At 44.5% G+C, this 20,966-nt stretch overlaps 1 protein-coding gene across 1 annotated transcript in view; it reads right to left on the bottom strand.

The window, feature by feature from the left end:
• Positions 1-20,966, bottom strand: part of FAM120A (family with sequence similarity 120A) — a 185,026-nt gene that overhangs the window by 3,573 nt on the left and 160,487 nt on the right. Inside the window, exons 13-16 of the mRNA XM_030208505.1 lie at positions 18,761-18,970; positions 12,037-12,220; positions 10,327-10,465; positions 8,697-8,793 (exon numbers count right to left, since the gene is read on the bottom strand). Coding sequence (XP_030064365.1) covers positions 8,697-8,793; positions 10,327-10,465; positions 12,037-12,220; positions 18,761-18,970 — 630 coding nt within the window. The remainder of the gene's footprint in view (positions 1-8,696; positions 8,794-10,326; positions 10,466-12,036; positions 12,221-18,760; positions 18,971-20,966) is intronic.

Genomic DNA, 20,966 nt, shown 5'->3' with positions numbered 1-20,966 from the left:
TCCTTCTCATAAATGTTCAATAGGGATATCCTGAAAACCTAGTCTGTTTGCAGGCATCGAGAATTGAACTCAGACAAGCTTGCATTATAACATAAAATCTGTCTCGACTGAGCCACAAGCCCAAATGAGTAGGCGTAAACTTTTGGATACCTAAAACAAATCTCTATCAATGTGTGTGCTGCCTACCCTAAGGTGTATGTAGCCTTCAACCTAGCTGAGCCAAAAGCTGCTTAGGCAATAAAGAATGGGCATACCTCAATAAATTAGTTAATTAAGAACGGGTGGAGGGAAAGGGAAATGGGACTTGATATACTGCCTTTCTGAGGTACATTCAAAGTGGTTTACATATATTCAGGAAGGCAGACAGGCTACAGGTGTATGGTTCGCTTAAAATAATTTGTATTTTTGGTTGGGTAGTTTGTGTATTTATTGCAAATAAAATAAAAATATAAATGCTTCCATAAAAATAAAGATTGGTAGTATGGAATCTAGCTACCATTTGGGTTTCTGACCGGTACTTGTGACCTGGATTGGCCACTGTCAAAAACAGGATACTGGGCTATGAACCACTGGTCTTAGTACTGCTTAACGTTATTGGCCCTTTTGAGGAACAGGATTCCAATATATTCAGATGCTTTGAGGATTCAAGGATATTGAAAAGGTTCTGAGGATTTTTATTAGGCTTCACTTTGACCCTAAACTGGGCTGAACTCAATCTAGCAAAAGAGACGTACTACTGAAGAGCCATCACTTGTGAGGCACCTAGGTAAGAAAACCCCCAAATTACAGAAGTCGTTATATTAATAAGATATTTACATTTCCCAATGGGAAAGAAGCTCGTATATCCCCCGTTTATCCTAAGACAAGCCCTTGGACTATCATATAGGGCTGCCAGCCACTTACAGAAATTCTCCCCCATGCCCATACGTTCCACCACAGCCCGCAGAAATCCATAACTAACCCTATCAAAGGCCTTTTCCGCATCTATGGCCAACAATATCATCCCCCTACCTCTCCTCTGCGCTTCCCATATCAAATGCAAATTGCGCCGAATATTATCCCCCACCTGCCTTCTGGGAATAAATCCCGCCTGGTCCGCATTCACTAATCTGGGCAACACTCTAGCCAGCCGCCTGTTAGCCAGCACCTTCGCCACTATCTTCGCATTCACATTCAATAACGAAATGGGCCTATATGATCCACAACTCGTTGGGTCTTTCCCTAACTTGGGGATAACCACCACCCCTGCCTCAGACATAGACCTGGGAAGCCCCACCCCTCCAAGACTCCATTTCCCACCCTCACTAATAAATCACTCACATCATCTACATAACATTTATAAAATTTCCCTGAATGTCCGTCCAATTCAGGGGCTTTCCCATTTGGCAACCTCTTAATCACACCCTGTACCTCTCCCAATCTAATAGGCTCCCCAATTCTAGCCTTCTCCTCCTCGTCCAACTGCTGCAGGGGGATCCTGTCCAAATACTGGGTCCAACCCTCCTATCGCCCCCCTCTGCTCTATACAATTCTCTGTACTATTTCAAAAAACATCCCCCTATCTCCCTTATCCATATACTTCCAACCCCCCACCTCCCCCTGAATCTTTTGGATATTCGAACGCCCCTTTCTGATATTGGAGATTTTGGACTAGTTTTAGGTGTGTGCGGGGTTCAAAGTCAATATGGATAAAAGCGAGATATTGGGAGTATCGTTACCCCCAGAGGAGGCAATAAGACTGGGCGGGAGATTTCCCTTTAAATGGGCAAAAAGTAAATTCCGGTATCTTGGGATTCAAGTTCCGTGTGACCTCAATAGGGTGAGCAGTATTAATTATGGCAAGATCGTGGGTCAAATCAGGTCTGAGTTGTCTCGCTGGAGGGGGTTGTGGCTGTCTTGGTGGGTACGTATGGCAGTGATCAAGGTGAATGTTCTGCCACAGTTGCTTTTTCTGTTTCAGGCTTTACCGGTGGAACTCCCTAGAGGAACAATTAAACAGATACAGGGATTGGTAACACAGTTTATTTGGAATGGGAAACACCCTAGATTAGGGAGCCGGGTTATGTAGGGGGGCACCTGAGAGGAGAGGCAGGGCGGTTCCCAATACTGAATTATGCGGCCCAGGTAAGGATGCTTATGGACTGGGAGAGTGAGAATATGAAGCCCGGAAGTCAGATGAAAAGGTCCTACAGCTCTCGTAGGGAGCTTCATTCTTACATGTGGACTTCAGAGGGTTATCTGAGGGGTGGTATAATCCGTATGTGAAACACTTGATAGGAGTGTGGAGGGAAGTTAGGAGGAGATGGGGTCAGGTGGGTGAGGTATCTACGCTGCAAAATGTTTTGAGTTTTGAGATGCTGAGTTCCAGGTATGGTTTGACAGAGGGGGATAGGTTTGCTTATGTGCAGGTCCAACATTTTGTAGGGGCAATGGGATGGAGGGAGATAAATCCTCAAGAGAGGGAGTGTTTAGAAAATTTGTGGATAATTCTGAGAAGGGTTCCCAGACCTATATCAGTGCTTTATAGATTCTTCCGGGGAAGTGACCCTAGATCATTTGGGTTTCAAGGGGTATGGGAAGTAGATTTGGGTTGTAAATTTAATGACCAGGAATGGGAGACTATTTGTCGAGAGGTATATAAAGCATCGGTGTGTGTCTTGGTACAAGAGAATGCATATAAAGTTCTCACTAGATGGTACTATACACCTGAAAGGTTGCAGAAAATGTATCTGGGAACGTTGGACAGATGTTGGAGGTGCGGGACTGTAGGGGTATTTCCCTGTGATCTAGCCTGAGCTGGTCTTGGCCTATACAAGCCTATGACATCTTGGTACAATAAGATGGCTGCTGCAATCCTCTGACCTGCACATCTCTGTGTCAGCAAGATCCAGCTTCAGCTTGTGGAAAATCACTGACAGGCTTGCTGAAGCCAAGGACATTCTGTGTTCCAACCATCCCCCTTCTATCTCTGAGAAGCTGAGAAGGGAGGCAGAGCCATGGCATCAGAAGGTAAAATTATGTATCATACCTGATCATTTTCTTTCCCTTAATCATAGCCGATCAATCCATAGACTGGTGGTTGTGTCCATCTACCAGCAGGTGGAGATAGAGAGCAATCTTTTGCCTCCCTATACGTGGTCATGTGCTGCCGGAAATTCCCCAGTATGTCGATATCAAAGCTCCATCCGCAGGACTCAGCACTTAGAGAATTACACCCACAAAGAGACACTCTGCCCAGCTCACCACCGCCGAAGAGGGGGAGGGGAAATATTCCAGCGCACCACCACCGGGGCGGTGGGCGGGAAACCACACCCGCCGACGCGGGGGGGACTGGCTTATCCTGCTACCGCAACCACGGGAGGAGTTGGCTTACCCTAACACCGCCGAAGCGGGAGGGATACAAAGCTACCCTACAGCCGCACGAAGCGGGAGGGAGCGCTGGCATAATTTAGTTATTAATCCAGCCACCGCCGAAACGGGGGGTGAGGAAGCAGCAGCTCACTGTAACACAAAATCGTCTCAACTCGAAGAGACTTCAATTGGAAGAACTTGAGCACGAAGTCCTCGTGAACAGGAAATGAATACTGAACTTGAACCTGAAATATAACCAGAACACAAACAATACAGATATCTGGGAGGGGCTATGGATTGATCGGCTATAATTAAGGGAAAGAAAATTATCAGGTATGATACATAATTTTACCTTCCCTATCATCAAGCCGATCAATCCATAGACTGGTGGGATGTACCGAAGCAGTACTCACCCAGGGCGGGACATGGAAATCCCTGAACGCAACACTGAAGCCCCAAACTGGGCCTCGGCCCGAGCAGCCACATCCAAGCGGTAATGTCGTGAGAAGGTATGAGCCGACGACCAAGTAGCCGCTCTGCAAATCTCTTCCAAGGAGACAGATCTGGACTCCGCCATCGAGGCTGCTTGTGCTCTAGTAGAGTATGCCTTTAGCTGAATAGGCGGAATCTTCCCTGCCATCACATAAGCTGCCGTGATCGTCTCCTTGACCCAACATGCCACTGTAGGCTTAGATGCCTGCAGACCCTTACGAGGGCCTGCGAACAGCACGAACAGGTGATCCGACTTCCGGAAATCACTGGTCACTTCCAAGTATCTGATGATGACCCGTCTAACATCCAGGTATTTGAGCGCAGGGTACTCCTCTGGGTAATCCTCCCTACGAAAGGAGGGTAGGTAAAGCTGCTGATTCACATGGAATCGAGAAACAATCTTGGGCAGGAAGGAGGGCACTGGGCGAATTGATACTCCTGCCTCAGTGAATCGCAGGAACGGCTCTCTACACGAGAGAGCCTGGAGCTCGGAAACTCTTCTGGCTGATGTGATAGCCACCAGGAAGACCGCTTTCAGCGTCAGGTCCTTCAGCGATGCCCTTGGCAAGGGCTCGAAGGGCAGCTTCTGCAAGGTCTGTAGTACCAGATTGAGATTCCACGTAGGCACTATCGAGTGCAAAGGGGGGCACAGGTGATTAACTCCTTTGAGAAAGCGTACCACATCTGGCTATGAAGCCAGGGAAGCCCCCGTCAGGCGACTCCTGAAGCAAGCTAGATCCGCCACCTGGACTTTCAGTGAACTGAGCGACAGGCCTTTCTCCAGCCCCTCTTGCAGGAACGCCAACACTGAAGAAATTGGAGCCGTGAAAGGCGATACAGAGCCTGCCTCGCACCACGACGCAAAGGTACGCCAAACCCTGGCGTAGGTGGTAGAAGTAGAGCGCTTCCTCGCTCTCAGCATAGTGGCAATGACCTTGTCTGAGAATCCCTTCTTCCTCAGCCGCTTCCGCTCAAGAGCCAGGCCGTAAGACCAAAGGGGGAGGGATCCTCCATCACCACGGGACCCTGGTATAAGAGGCCCCGGTCCGCTGGCAGCCGCAGAGGGCCGCCCACCGAGAGTCTGACTAAGTCTGCATACCAGGGACGTCTGGGCCAATCCGGACCCACCAGGATCACCCGGCCCGGATGCTTTGCCACCCAGTCTACCACCCTGCCCATCATGGGCCAGGGCGGGAACACGTAGAGAAGCTCCTGTGCCGGCCACTGCTGGAGAACAGCATCGACTCCCAGAGATCGAGGGTCCCGTCCTCTGCTGAAAAAACGCGGCACTTGGCAATTGGCCGAGGACGCCATCAGATCCAGGCTCGGCCGGCCCTAGCGTTTCGTGATATCCAAGAACGCCCGAGCAGACAGTTGCCACTCTCCTGGATCCAAGGTATGGCGACTGAGAAAGTCCGCCTTGACATTCATGACTCCCGCAATGTGGGCCGCCGACAGTTGTTCCAGATTCGCTTCCGCCCACAGGCCTAGCTTCGTGGCCTCCTTGGCTAGAGGGGCGCTCCTGGTACCTCCCTGGCGATTGACATAGGCCACAGCCGTGGCATTGTCCGACAGGACCCGTACAGGCCTCAGCACCAGTGCCGGGAGAAACTCTAGAAGCACCAACTGAATGGCTCGGAGTTCCAGGAGGTTGATGGACCACTTTGTCTCTGCAGGAGACCAGAGCCCCTGCGCTGTCCGTCCCAGGCAGTGGGCTCCCCAGCCCGTCAAGCAGGCGTCCGTCGTGACGACAACCCACACCGGGGACGTAAGAGGCATTTCTGCGGACAGCTTGCCTGGCCTCAGCCACCAGCTCAGCACCGTTCGCACCGCTGGATCCAAAGGAAGGCGTACGGCGTAGTCCTCCGAGACTGGAGTCCACCGCCGCAGAAGAGAGTGCTGTAGTGGTCTCATATCAGCCCTGGCCCAGGGCACTACCTCCATCGTGGCCGTCATGGAGCCCAACAGCTGCACATAGTCCCAAGCCCGAAGAGTAAAGGAGGGCTAGGAACTGGTCCACCTGGGTCCGAAGCTTGACGCTCCGGTTATCCGGCAGGAACATTCTGCCCACTTGGGTGTCGAATCGAACTCCCAGATACTCCAGGGACTGTCGGGCGCAGCTGGCTTTTCTCCCAGTTGATGACCCATCCCAGGGAGCTCAGAAGAGCAATGACCCTGTCCATAGCTCTCCCGCACTCCGCATAGGAAGGGGCTCGGATCAGCCAGTCGTCCAGATAGGGATGGACTTGCACTCCCTCCTTGCGGAGGTATGCCGCGATGACCATCATTACTTTGGAGAAGGTCCGCGGAGCCATAGCCAACCCGAACGGGAGGGCTCTGAACTGGAAGTGTCGGCCCAGCACTGCAAAGCGCAGAAAGCGCTGATGAAGTGGCCAGATGGGAATATGTAGGTAAGCTTCCTTGATGTCCAGGGAGGCCAGGAATTCTCCCTTTTTCACCGCAGCTATTACGGAGCGGAGGGTCTCCATCCGGAAGTGCCGAACTTTCAAGGCCCGATTGACTCCCTTGAGGTCGAGAATAGGCCGAGCAGAGCCTTCTTTCTTTGGTACCACAAAGTAAATGGATTAGCGCCCCTTGCCAAGCTGATCTACTGGCACCGGGACCACCGCGCCCAGGCGGATCAGGTTGTTCAAGGTCTGCCGCACGGCAGCTGCTTTGACCTGAGACTTGCAAGGAGTCACGATCGGGAGGACGGCCAGCGGGGGATGGGCGCCTAAGGCGGGAAAGGCCGCCGCGCTGGAAGAAAAACCGGTGAATTCTCCTGGCTCCGAAAGGGCGCCCAAAAAGGGCGACTCTACCTTCAAGCCCCCCGCTTCCCCGCTAGGCGCGCGAACACGTTCCGGGGAGCGTCTTTTCGCGCCCTTGCCATCCAAGGCCATAGCCACGTGGAGACCGTTCGGGGAACCCCCTGCCCGCTAGTAAAAGGTAAAAATTACCTGCTTCTTGCTCCGAGCAGCGACGACTTGTTCCAGTGAGCAGCTGCAAATGGACGTCCTTTTTGAACGTTTAAAAAAATTTTTTTTTTTTTTTTTTAACGGAGCCAGCGGGAGGGGGGAGAAAAGGAGGGACCTGGCACCACCAGGTTTGCACTTGCTCACGAACAGCCCTCAACCCCAGGTACTCAACAAAATCTAAACAATTAGGCTTGGAGACCTAGCCAGAGCTGCTGCTGTGTGACCACACACCTGCTGAGATAGAGAACATACAGGGGAATTTCTGGCAGCACATGACCACATATAGGGAGGCAAAAGATTGCTCTCTATCTCAACCTGCTGGTAGATGGACACAACCACCAGTCTATGGATTGATCGGCTTGATGATAGGGAAGTTACCATTTCCAAGGTCACAAAAAAAAGAACTCTTCTTGCCCATGCACTGGACTGTACGTGATTAGTGTTCCTATTTTTCTACCTATAATAAATTATAATAATATTATCTGTGACGTGGCTTTGGTTCTTTGGCGGGGAACAAAACACTGGCAGGGTGCCAGCACCAAGGTTCCTATATAATATCCCCTAGACTGAGCTAAGAACCTTGTAATAAGTATTATCAGGGAATAATTATTGTCCTAATTACTTATTTTCACCCTACAGGACGCACAAGGGATCCTTTCTTCACATCTGGTGGACATGCTCTAAGGTGGTGGACTTTTGGCAAGGGGTGGTGAAAGGGTTGGTTAAATTGACAAATACTTCCTTGGTGTGTGGGCCCCGGGAATGCCTTTTGGGTTTACAATGAGAGGAAATCTTGGGAAGTTAGTAAATGGTTTCGATGGGGTTTTGCGGCAGCTAAAAGTCTTATAGCCCACAGGTGGAAATCTCTGAATTCTCCTACACTGGAAGAGTGGAAGGACAAATTGGGACAATTAATACATATGGAGTAACTTACAGCGTATAGAAGGGAGGGGACCTTCAGATGTAAAGGGGGGTGGGCTTGGTTAAAAGCAGGGGTAAAGAGTATATAGGTGCTTATTTCTGGGGATGAAGAGGGGAAGGGGGGATATAGAGGGGGGGAGTGGGGACGGGTTTGGGGTTGGCGGGGAGACAGAGGGGACTGGGATGTTCTGTTTTGGGGAAAGGAATATTATACATAAAATTACACACATGCAGATTCTTGATTTGTAGTTCACGGGGGCGGAGGCTGCCCAAATTTGGATTAAATTCACTCTACGGCCTGGGCCCTCGGGGCCGCAGCCTTGGCAGCCCCTGGTTCCATTCAGGTTTTGTTCCTTACCTTGACATCTTTAGGGTGTTATTAGGGAGTCTAGGGGGATGCAGCTGTTGTGTTGGGGGGGGGGGGGGTAATGGAGATGTAGATGGGGGGAGCTCAGGCTATATATATTGTTATTATTAGGTATGGGGTGTTTGTAACGGGCTGGTGTAAGCGATGGCCCCTGCATGGGCCGCTGAAGGCAACTTGTGTTAATGGGTTAATGTCTGTTATGTAGTATTTGCATTTCAATAAAAATTTAAAGTAAAAAAAAAAAAAAAAAGATATTTACATTTCCTCCTACTATGAGGGATGGAAATATCAGTTAATTTAGAATGAACAGGATACCACATACACACTGACCAGAGCACCAAGAAACTCACAAAAGACATCATGAAATTTGTCAACACATTCTATGCAAAGAACTAAGGGGGGAAATTCATCAAACAGCATTAGGGCATTCGCATAGGCATCAAAGCCTTAACACACATTAAGGGAATTAATACACTTTAAATGCTAAGAAGCCCAAAGGTATAAAATGGGCTTCTTACCAAAGGCCCTAATGCCCGCACGAAGGCGATAATGCTGCTTGATGAATTTCCCCTATCATATTCTTGCTTTACCTGAACTGTTCCTTGGTTCTTATACCCTCTGCCATAGTACCTGCCACCTCTACCAAAGGTCCTTATGACTGGGGTGGAAATAACTCCTCGAGGTCGCCTACAACGGGGAAAAATGAATGTGATTTTTGAGGCAAATATTAAATTTTTTTTACATATGATTTAAATACTTTAGTTCTCAAGTTATCCTGGAAATTTGGTTAGAGATTTCTGGAAATTGGCACATTCTCATCAATTCTACAAGCCTCTAATCTAGCAAAAGAATGTTAAAAAAAATTTCATATTCATGTTGCTTTAAAGTATAAGCAACATCACTAAACTCCACACTATACAAGGAAAGGCACACAATTACCAGATTAGTACCCCAAAGAGCAGACTATTCAATGTTTTGAGTGCTATCAGCATAAATAATTTGCAAAAAAGTCATCCAATGACATCCACTAAGACATATGAGGTATTTGCATAGATTAGGTGCATTTTTAGCAATAAATACATGAAATATGATGTGCATAATGTACAAATCAGATTATGTTTTAGGGTGAAGTTAGTGTAGGGCCAGTTGGTAGGCCTGAATGATGGGGGAGTCCAGATCATTGCTCTATCCAAGAGGCAAAATCATCTTGTAGGTTCAGTCATTATTCTCCTTTACTACCGTAATGGGCTTGTGCAATAAGGACAGATCTAGACTGAAACAATATTAGGGGTCATTTTACTAAGCCGCGTAAGTGTCTACATGCACCCAGAGTGCGCCAAAATGGAGTTACCACCCAGCTACCGCGTGGCTCTTGTGGTAATTTCATTTTTGGCGCGCGTCGGATAAATGTTTTTTTTTTTGACGCATGTATCGGATGCGTGCCAAGTGGCATTTGATGCGCATATATCATTACCGCCTGGTTACTGCATGAGACTTTACCACTAGGTCAATAGCTGTTGGTAAGGTCTCAGACCCAAAATGGATGTGCAGCAATTTTCATTTTGCCGCAATTCTATTTTCGGCAAAAATGTTTAAAAAGGCATTTTTTGCAGGTGCGCTGAAAAATGATTCTGTGCGGACCCAAAACACGCACCTACACTACCACAGACCATTTTTCAGCATACCTTAATCTTTAGTAATCAGAAACAGGTAACTGGGGGGAAAAACCCCACTACTGGCTTCAGTATACCTGATTGATGCTCTGTTGTTCTCTGCTTTGAGCAAAGTTCAATTTAACATAAGCTGACAGGAAGCATCAGACCAGTACGACCATTATGCTCCACAGAAAAGTAATTGGCTATGTCCTGTGAAAGCGGCATGTGAGAAAACATGCATATGTGTGGTGCAACACTCCCAAAACCTCTGAATAAAGAAGCTGGTGAGTGGCTCCCGTGCGAGGGCTCCATTTGATGACATCACTCACATGCCATCTGGCAAAGAAGAAGACCTACACCTACTAAATATGCTATTATTTTATAAAGACAAATATGCACCTACTTGTCTTTATAAAATAAGCTCCATATAGGCACCTTAAAAGGTGCTTTAACCTGATACCCCCTTAATACATTTTAAGGCCTCAATAAAATACTGACTGACATCCATTCTAATGGACTTTATAGTATAGCAATCATTTATGCTGCATACATTAACTATACTTACCCTCTTGTTGGCCCTCCGACAGACACTACTTGTAAAGGGAAAGGTCCTCGCCCTCGACCTCGTCTGCTTCCAGCCCAGTGGCCAACTACAGTACCAGCTATTTCTAACTTCCCTCCCTGAGAGGGAATAGGCTGTACTCCTATGCAACAGCAGGAAGACATGCAGTTATCCTTTATAATCTAACCTAACGTCTCTTGCATTCAAAATTTATCCACTGACAAAAAAAATGATATTTTTGGTCTGATGTGCAAGTAAACAAAGATTCAAAACTTTAAAATGAATGTGATCCCTTTAGTCAAACATCTAAATGTCAAGATTTTCCATTTTAATTGGTCATTGTTTTTTGATTTCCAGCAAACTTCACTCATTAGTATCAGAAGTTAGTTTGTTATATGGTATTAATATTAAAATTCCTATCACATATGCTGGCATTTTTCATATTTTAATTAAAGATTATGTTGAATCAGTATCTAATAATTTATTTAAAATACTCACCATAAATATATTATTTGCAACTCGTCATTTAAGTTTACAGGGTGCACATTATTTAATCCACTCTTTACTAGTATATATCTTGAGGTGCATGGTATACAGGTATGAAAACAATTTACTGTGCTGCTTTAAGACAATGGTGTAAATAATGGAATGTGTGGTCTTCTCTGATACTAGAACACAGCCCAAGTGTGTGCAAGGTCAACACATGACAAAATGTGATCTGTGTTACTGAAGCCAATAACTGACATCACAATAAGCAGATGTGCAATGTATACTTTCCTTTGTTTCCATCTTTTGTCATTGATTTGGGGTCAGTTCTGAGGCATCACTAATGGACTTGTTTTGTCAGCCTTGAGCTTGTGCTTGAAACAAATTAACATCCCTTTACTGCCCCCCCCCCCTTTCTTTAAACTGGATTTGTGAATTGACACCAAAGTAAAATGAGGTGACATTACAGAAAACAGTAATACAATGGTACATGAAACAGAAAGTTATTTTAACACTTTAGTGTCCAATGTTCCCGTAATAAGCCATATGGGAACAGATTGATGGGAACATTGGACACTAAAGGGGTTTAATACAGGAAAATCTGCATGCCTAGTAAATGAAGGCCCTGCTGCCACCTCCCCAAGCTCACAAAATACAGAACCCGCAGTTATAGTAAAGAAACTCATTTTGGTCAGCATGCCATCACTGAATAATGAAGAAAATTGGGCTACACTAACTAGAACAGAACTAGTCAAATATACAGATTAATTTTATGTTACGTATGCTGGTATACTCTGGGATTATTTGCGCTAAATATGAAGCTTTTATTACAGCTTGTTGAATTTCATTTTGTTTTACTAGGGCTATAAACTTAGGTTATGTATTGCATTTTGGCATGTCTGCATGTCATATAAGTGATTTTATTAAAGAAAATTTTCATATGGGATGATGACTGTATTTTAGTTTGGTTCAATGTTTAGTGATAAGTGTTGGGAGTTTTGGAAAATTGCCATTATAGAATGTTTTGTCTCAGCCTCCCTTTTATAATTGGATATGGTATTTTATTGCTAATATATATGAAATTTTTGTCTTATTTATTTTATGTATTTATTTTAATTGTACTACACTCTTAAATATATTTTGGATTAAAGGAATATAAGCTTTCATAATTAAACAGACTAAAACAAATACATATGTTAACTAACAATTCTTAAAATATACACCTACCAGGAAAACCTCTCCCCCTGCCCTGAGGTGGGGGCATGGGCCCAAAGGGTCGAGGATACATAGCAGCTGGATAGAAAGGCATAGCAGGTGGAGGGGGGAAGGGAAGCGGATGATTCTGTCTTGAGAAATGTAACCCTTCCAGGATGCTCTGGCGCATTTTTTCAACCTTGGCAGCCTGCTCAGCCTAGACCAGAAAAAATGCATGATTATGAAAAACAGGCCTCATATTCTTTAAAATGTCTTCATGTTAGTATATGGGAGGTGATCTTCATAGCCTAAAGCTGGAATTACAACAAAAACATTTAACCAGTTATATTAATAACATTTTTGGCTTTTGTTGCCTCCTCCATTAATTTTGTTAAAAGTTTGAAAAGAGTAGCAGGCTAGCCTACTGGTTAGAGTAAAAACAGGGAAACCAGGGTTCAAATCCTGCTTCTGCCAATGACTTTCTTTATGACCTTGGGGAAATCACTTCACCCTTCACTGCCTCAGGTACAACTTTAGATTCTTAGTCCAATTTGACAGGGAAATAACTTGTGTGAATAGTATTCACCTTGAACTTTGATTTAGAAAGACAAATAATTGAACCTCTCTCTCAATACAGAAGAAATAAAAGCAGTTAAGAGAATAAAGGCCAGATTTAAAGAATGGAGAAGTGTAGGGTAAATAATATGCAAAGAGCCTGCAAAAGTCAGTTTGCAGGCACAATTCTGTGATACATCTTTGACAAAGGCTTTGATTTCTTACACTTCTAAACTGGGATGGGGTTGTGAAGAGGAGGGACAACCCCGTGGGAATTTTTCCTTGATGTTTTACTCTTTCCAGCTTAAGTTCTGCTGCATGTTTTTGTAGCTTACATTATGTTTTGTGGATCTGTACCCTTCTTTAAATTGCAGGAAATTCAAAACTTGGACAAAGAATGCAATATTTTAAACCTGTGAAAGCCAATTTTTCTGCAGGCCTGTTCTGCCCCCACTGCATGGGGCAGCTTGTGCTGTCTGTGTGTGACAGATCATGGGGGAGATTCTATATATGGCGCCTAAAAAAAAAAAATCTGCACTGAAACGAGTGCCGACTAAGTGTATTCTATAATCGGCACCTAGATTTAGGTGCGGTATATAGAATACATTTAGTTGATATCTCAGCGCCTAAAACTACGCACATTTACACCAATGAAAACGTGTCATAAATCCCGGCATGTAGATTTACGTGCAATGGGCCATATTCTATGACTACACAAAAATGTGGTGTAAATTAGATTTATGCACACTGGGCCATATTCTATAACTATGTACATAAATTTTGGAATGCCCACGAAATGCCCATTTCCCCACCTGCGCACATTAAAAGTTTGGAGCACTTTGTTACCGAATACGCTTAGCAAATTGTGAACATAAATTCTAATTAGTGTTCATTATTGCTTGTTAAGCGCTGCTATCAACGCTCATTAGTTTAAGTTAGGCACGTTATTATAGAATTCACTTGCATTTCGGCGCAGATCTCTAGGCACGCTATATAAAATCTGGGGGATTTTGTTTGTATATTTATTTAAAATAGAGGATGCCACAAACCAGAAGTTATATGTGGGCAAGACAAAATGTGCAATAAAAACAGAGAACATAGGAGTTGCATTAGTCGCAATATCACATCTGCACCTGTTACAGGCTTTCAATCACACTATTAGTGACCTAACATTTTTTGTTTTTAAGGTTATAAAAACTTCCTGCAGAGGTGAGAATATACATAGAATACTTTTACAAGAGGAACAGAGATGTGATTTCCACTTAGGCACTTACTCTGGATGGGTTGAAATCTGAAATAGAATACAGTCACTTTCTGTGATTAGCTATATGTATAGAAGTAATCTGTTTTGTTCACAGTGTGTGTATACATATTTTTAGTCGTCCATTGATGCAGTTTTTACAGCACTATGAGGTTTCTTAAGTGAAATGAACATACCTTTTTTTTATATATTTATATATATATATATATATATATATATTGATGTGTGCTAGATACTTTTTTTTAAATTATGTTTTAAGCTGTACTGAGTTTATACACTTTTTATTATTATTTTAGTTTTTATTCGATTTTTAGTTGACCCATGGCCCTGATCTTGACTATTTGACGTTACCTCGCCACCTTAAAACTCAAGTGGACCATGCCCTTTTTAAGAAGATGTTAAAGACATTCCTCTTTGCTAAGACTTATCCCTCAATTTACCATGTTGATTAAAACATCCCTTGTCCCTTACCCTACTTAGTTCACTTTGTTAGTTTCTTCCCCCATGTTTACTTCTCTATGCTTGCCTAAGCTGTTAAGTTTGTACTCTTATGTAATTCTCTGTAAGCCACATTGCGCCTGCATGTGTGGGAAAATGTGGGATATAAGTAACAAATAAATAAATAAATAAATAAATCAGTTTTTATCTTTTCGATAACCAGCTATGGGGTCCTTTTACAAAGGTGCGCCAAAAAAGTGGCCTGTAGTATTGTGGGCACATGTATTGGACGTGTGCTGGACCATTTCTCCACTGCATCTGGAAAAAGGGTGGGGCTTTTGGGCCAGAAAATGGACGTGAAGCAAAATTAAATCCAGCTCGCGTCAATTTACGGCCTGAGCCCTTAATGCCACCCACTGACTTAGCGGTAAGGGCTCACGCGTTACCCGCACAGTAATAGTCCAGTGTGCGCTAACTGCCGATTACCACTGGGAACAACGTCCCTGCGGTAGAAAATTATTTTCTATTGCGGGTTTTTGGTGTGTGCCAAACTTGGAGTTACCACCAGGCGCACACGCTAGCCAGGCAGCAATGTTGATTTGACTCACGCAAGTGCATAGGCTCTTATGCACCTTTGTAGGATGACCGCTTATTTTTTGAAAACCACTTTAGTCCACACCTGGTTTCCTAGTAGATGTCATGTATTCACCTATGCATACTCACTTATATATGGTGTCCCGCTGACATGGATCTTGACTCCATATTGAATTGCTGCTGGACTATACTGCGCTACTGCATCTGTCCGACTTTACCTCCGGGTAAGTTTTCAAAACCATGGTCAGCCTTACCGGTGATTCGCCGGTTTATATTAACTGTTTTTATTCTTAACTGTTTTTTCAAAACTGGACAATCTGACAGTTTCTCTGGTTTGCCCCCTTTTTTTCCCTAAAGCGGTTGGTGGTTCACTGGTTTTAGCGCCAAGTGTGATAAGGCGGGGGAAGTTTTCAATCAGTTGTTCTGAGACGGACTTTTATACGCAAGCCCCCTGCCACGTAGACATTATACATTGGATGTTTTATTTTACATATTTTATGGTTTTCACCTCACGTGCCACCCGTTTTTGTTCTTTTTAGATTTGTTTGCTATATTATTGCTGTGCACCAGACTTCCCTGTCTTTTTACTTTGCTGGGAAAGGTAGGCTGTACTCTCACTGGGGATTTTAGATATAATGTTTAACTTTTTAAGACATAAGTACGTAAGTACATAAGTAAAAAGACTTAATATTTCAGTGTATTTCAGATGCATTTTAGAGATGTACCTTTTTAATATCATTTCCAATACATTGTTCTCTGCTTTTTAGACCACGGTGTATTTGGTATTTTAGATTTTATTTTATACTAGTAAAAAAGGCCCGTTTCTGGGAGAGATGAAATGGGCGCTAGCAAGGTTTTGGGGCAGGGAGATGGGGTTTGCAGCCTCTAGAGCCATGGTGAGCGACCCAGCTGCCCCGGAAGCACCCTGCAGGCACGGGGAGATAGCGTTTGCAACCTCGCCACCCACCGTCAGCGAGGCAGCTGTCCCCCAACCCCCCTCGAGGCACCTGCGCGCTCCGTGATGCTGTTTCCGCATTGGTTTCCTGCATTGTGGTCCGCCGGAGATCGCGTTTGTTTCCTGAAGTGTGGTCCGCCCTTGTCGTCATGATGTTGTGACGCGAGGGCGGGGCACACGATGCTTGACAGGTGATGCTGTTTCCGTGAGTAGTTCACGTTTGCAGCCTCGGCACCCAGCGGGGAGATCGCATGTTTGTTTCCTGAAGTGTGGTCCGCCCTTGTCGTCATGATGTTGTGACGCGAGGGCGGGGCACACGATGCTTGACAGGTGATGCTGTTTCCGTGAGTAGTTCACGTTTGCAGCCTCGGCACCCAGCGGGGAGATCGCATGTTTGTTTCCTGCAGTGTGGTCCGCCGGAGATCGCGTTTGTTTCCTGCAGTGTGGTCCGCCCTCGTCATCATGACGTTGTGACGCGAGGGCGGGGCACACAACGCGTCACAGTTCTGACTTCCGGTTTCCAGGCATGGGCAAATAGGATATCTCTGGCACCTCACAGTTCCGGTTTTGAGGGGGTTTTGAGGCTTCATTTAGAATGTTGGGGTTGTGAATTATGTTCGGAAGGGGCGTGGCTCAGGGCGGGTCCTGAGTGACAGTGAGTGGTGCATGAGTGAGAGTGAGTGTTGCTGACAGCCTAGCCTTCAGTGTTTCCCTCCCACAGAGTGAGCTTCAGAATGTTTCAGGTGAGAATTATTATATAGGATTTTTTGTTTTATTGGGTCAGCATTTAAGTTTCACCTTACGATCTACAATCTATCTCAGTCACAATACCATCTCTTTTTAACAGGTCTCAGTATTTATGGTTATATCACTCTTTTACATTTATTGTGATTATAATATAATCCTCCTTTTCATCCCCATTTATATTTGTATTTTATATCACTGAATACTGATTGTGATAATTGTGTTTCATTCATGTAGTTTCATTGTGACCCCTGAGGCAGGCATTTTCCTGCCAAAACACGAACAGTCAGGTCCGATCACTAGTGCTTTGATTAAAGGACTTTGACTCCAATCCTTTGGCTGGTTGCGGTTTGTGGCATCCTCTACTTTTGCTCCGTCCAGTTTTACCTTACATAGAGGCATCTTCCTGTTTGTGCGTTTTGCTTCTTGTATATTAAGCTATGTATATGAATCAGATCCTTGCATTTCTGAGGTCCTCTTATGAATGGAGGATGGCGGGGAGGCCGGGGCTGCGGGAAGCTGTCATTTCAATGCAGGGGGGAGGGGGAGCGGCGGCGACCTTGAGGGGGGGGGGGGCGGATGTTCATAAAGGACGTCCATAGGCACAGCTCATCTTTTTTATACGCTCGACCGGCCGACTGTTTAACGATGGAATAGAGAATGCAAGTGAGCTACAACGAGCAGCTCATTTGCACTCCTATTCCTTGATGCATGCCCGTTCCTTACTGATTTTTAAGGGAATCGGTAAGGGAAGGTCTTTAACAATTTTTTAGTGCATCTTGGCCTCAGTTATCTTGTCATCAATTGTATTAAATAAAGAATGGAATTGAGGATTGGAGTCAGTTCTTGGTAACAAGTAGCCCCATGTTTAAGCCTTTGGATATACAGGTCCAAAGTTAATGCCTTGTAGCGCCCAGAGGCAGCCTTTTACACTTAGATGCCTGTTTACTAAGCTGTGCTAGAATGTGTTAATTGCTCCATTAACAGCTAACTTGAAGGGGCAAAGAATGAGCAGAGACTGCATCTCATAGTTAAGTATAGAGATAGTTATTCTGCATTAAATAATAACAAAACAGATAATATAACAGTTAAATGTAATGTGTGGTAATTACATTTCCTCTGCGTCAACTAAATAGGAAACTGCTAGGAACATCTTCCACAGTTAATGCTGAGGTTTTGCAGTTATAGCACATTGATTTTGGTAATCATACAACAGTAAATGTAAATCTTACCACACTTTAGTAAGCAGGACTCTTATTTTGCTAAATGCATACTTCTGGCCATCTGTGTGCTGCATACATTCATGGACCTCAGCAAGACTAAGCAATTTTTTGTTTTAGTATGGTTCACCTTTAGTGTTACAGGACAAGGAAAGGGGATGGGATTTGATACACCGCCTTTCTGTGGTTACAACCTAAGCAATTTATATATTATATACAGGTACTTATTTTGTACCTGGGGCAATGGAGAGTTAAGTGACTTGCACGGAATCACAAGAAGCTGCAGTGAGAATTGAACCTGGTTTCCCTGGTTCTCAACCGCTACACTAACCATTAGGATACTCCTACACAGATCTTCCTGAACCAAGCTGCATCTTCAGATCTAAGTGGCCAATTTTGATTTTTGCTACACTTCATTGCAGCAGTTCAGTTGAAGTGCTAATCTATTTAGATACATAGAAAAAATGTCAACAAATAAGTTGTAGGTAACACCTTTATACTGAACTAAACTCATACATTTGTGACTGGCTTTTGAGAGCTTAGCTCCCCTTCATCAGGTCACTGTAGGAGCTTTCTAGCGATATCAATTGCAACTCATTCCATACTAAAGGGAAGCACAGCAGTTGGAAGTTAATTAGAAATTAATATAGCATTACTTCACTCCAATAAAAGGGTACCATCTGCTGTTGACAAAACAAGTCATAGGAAAAAATCAGAAATCTGAAAATTATCTCGGCCATTTCCACAGATTATACCCTCTGTACAAGCATCCAAAACACTTCAGGATTACCAAATGCTCTTAAACAAATTCTAAGTGGCTTTGCCCTATGGTTTTAATGTAGGAGTTTTGATACACAAAAAAACAATCAAAAATATAATGTATTCATTGGTTGATAGGTAGCGTGTGAATACAGATAGAGAGACAATAGCATAACTGTTACAAGAGAGATAAACATGCCAATATCAAAGTGCGTCAGAAGAACTACATACCTGACCATCACAGAGGTCAATTAGCGGAGCTCTCTCCCGGGTGGCATTAATGAGTTTGGTCTGGAATAGCTTGCCATCAAAATACATCCAGGGACAGCAGTGTTCCCATGGGATTGGCTGGCCGCAAGCATCATTGGCAAGGAGTGCCATATCTACACCACTCATAAATAGAGAGGACAGCTGAATTCCTCTAGGATCCAGGTTCTCAATCTTAAAAGATAAGGGTGGGAAAAAGAGATTTTTTTTCCTGAGAGCTGAAGTCATGGAAGCAGAATTAAAATTAAACATAGAGAGGGTATTTTTCATAGTTAATCCCTTGGGCTTTCATTAAACTGCTCACTCTATATGGGGGTAAAAGCAAAGCACACAGTAACACTTAGCTCATACTGTCACTTTCTATAAGAGGAAGTATTCCTGGTGACAGAGTTGCTGCAGGGTTTGAAATAATGTATATATACATCTGAATTTTTCCGGAAAGATTAGCAGATGTAAACAAACCACACTTTTCCTTCTCAGCATCTCCTCTTACTATCATTGGCTCTTAGCTACGATATTGACTAAGGTACAATAGAACAAGTTTGGTTTAGGCAGGAGCACCTACGCCTGCTCAGGGATATTAAAATTTGTTTTTAAGTTTCTTGAGCTACAGGAGAGCACAATTCAGCACAAGGATCCATCGGGAAGATTTCATCATCAGGCGTGCCTGTATATTCCCTGCCTGTCGACAGAGAAAGTATAATCATAGTTTATATGCCTACATTATGTTAGACATGAATTCAAACATATTTCACAAGAGAAAACACATTTTGTACTCAGCTAATATACTGTAAAAAGAAAGACAGGTGCAGGGCCAGTCCTTCCATTAGGCGAGCTAGGCAGCCTAAGGTGGCACGATTTTAGGGACGCCACCAGCGCGACAGCCAGATCACAACTCTTGTGGGAGCACCAGAGAGCAGTCAGTGTGTGTGAACCACCAAGATCTGAAGGCCACCTGACTGGACAATGGAGAATTCTGGGGCAGCCCCCCTCCATCATACTTTCCTCTCACTCTTGACCCCTCCTCCAACCACAAAGTAGTCCAGTCTTGAACCCATTCAAATCCAGCACCACAACCATACATTGAAGCACTGCAGAGGCAGCCTCTTCCTCCAACCAAGAAGCACGCCTAGCCCCTATCCTGCAGTTCAAGGCCGCCCATACTAACCACTTCCCTGCCTGGCTGCCCTCATCATTGCACTCCCTCCCCTCCTACAGAGGACATGACATCACACATAGCCACAAGGCTACTGAGAGACAGCAAGTCACTGCACATGGTGTAAGTTTCTTTTTCAAAAGTGATCATGGGACTGGGGATGGGCAGAGTCAGCTTGACTCTGGGGCATGGTTGCAGGGCACAATAAAGTACAGCAGGGCTGTGAAGAAGTATGGAAGCACTGGTCACTAGTCAGTACTGGGAGTATTATATTACTTGCACTTCTTAGTGTGTGCTTGTCACTCAATTAAGCCAAATTGATAGTGGAGTCAGATATGGCATGCAAAGCCTAAAGACCACACGGTAGATATGTGAGTGAATATATGTTGACTATCCAGCTTATAATCAAAAGTGATCGCCGGCCATCTTCCAACACAAATCAGGAGATGGCCGGCGATTTCTTAAAAGCGGCGAAATCGGTATAATCGAAAGCAGCATTTTTGACAGCCTCGCCGCTTTCCCATTGCTTCGCCGGCGAAAGTTCAAGGGGGCGTGTCGGTAGATTAGCGCAGGCGGGACATGGGCGGGCATGGGCATTGGACCCCTGCACACTAAAGTAAATTCTGACTTTAAAATAAAGTCCAAACTTCTCAACTTTCAGGCTAGAGGTGAGATACCTGATTCTTCTCTTAAATTTAATGCTTATTGCTTAATTAATTAATTAATTAGCCCTGTGAAACCTTTTCTTTCTATCTTGTCCTGCCAAGCTCTGATTGATAGGAAGAGAGAGGAGAGGCTGTTAAAACAGCATTGAATTCATTTGAGACTCAAAAGTAACAATTTTAAAGGTTAATTCAATTGGAAATTCTTTGGTCCTGGTCCCACCCAGCTAGAGAATTCCCTTGATAAAACAGCAGTTAGCTGACACTTGGAGACGGGAGAGGTTCCGAGGGACTGGAGAACGGCGGAGGTGGTCCCTCTTCACAAAAGTGGTGATAGAGAAGAGGCTGGAAA

This window comes from Microcaecilia unicolor, chromosome 6 (genome assembly GCF_901765095.1).
Source record: "Microcaecilia unicolor chromosome 6, aMicUni1.1, whole genome shotgun sequence".
In the NCBI taxonomy this organism is placed as follows: Eukaryota; Metazoa; Chordata; class Amphibia; order Gymnophiona; family Siphonopidae; genus Microcaecilia; species Microcaecilia unicolor.
This window is presented reverse-complemented; position numbering and strand designations above follow the sequence as displayed.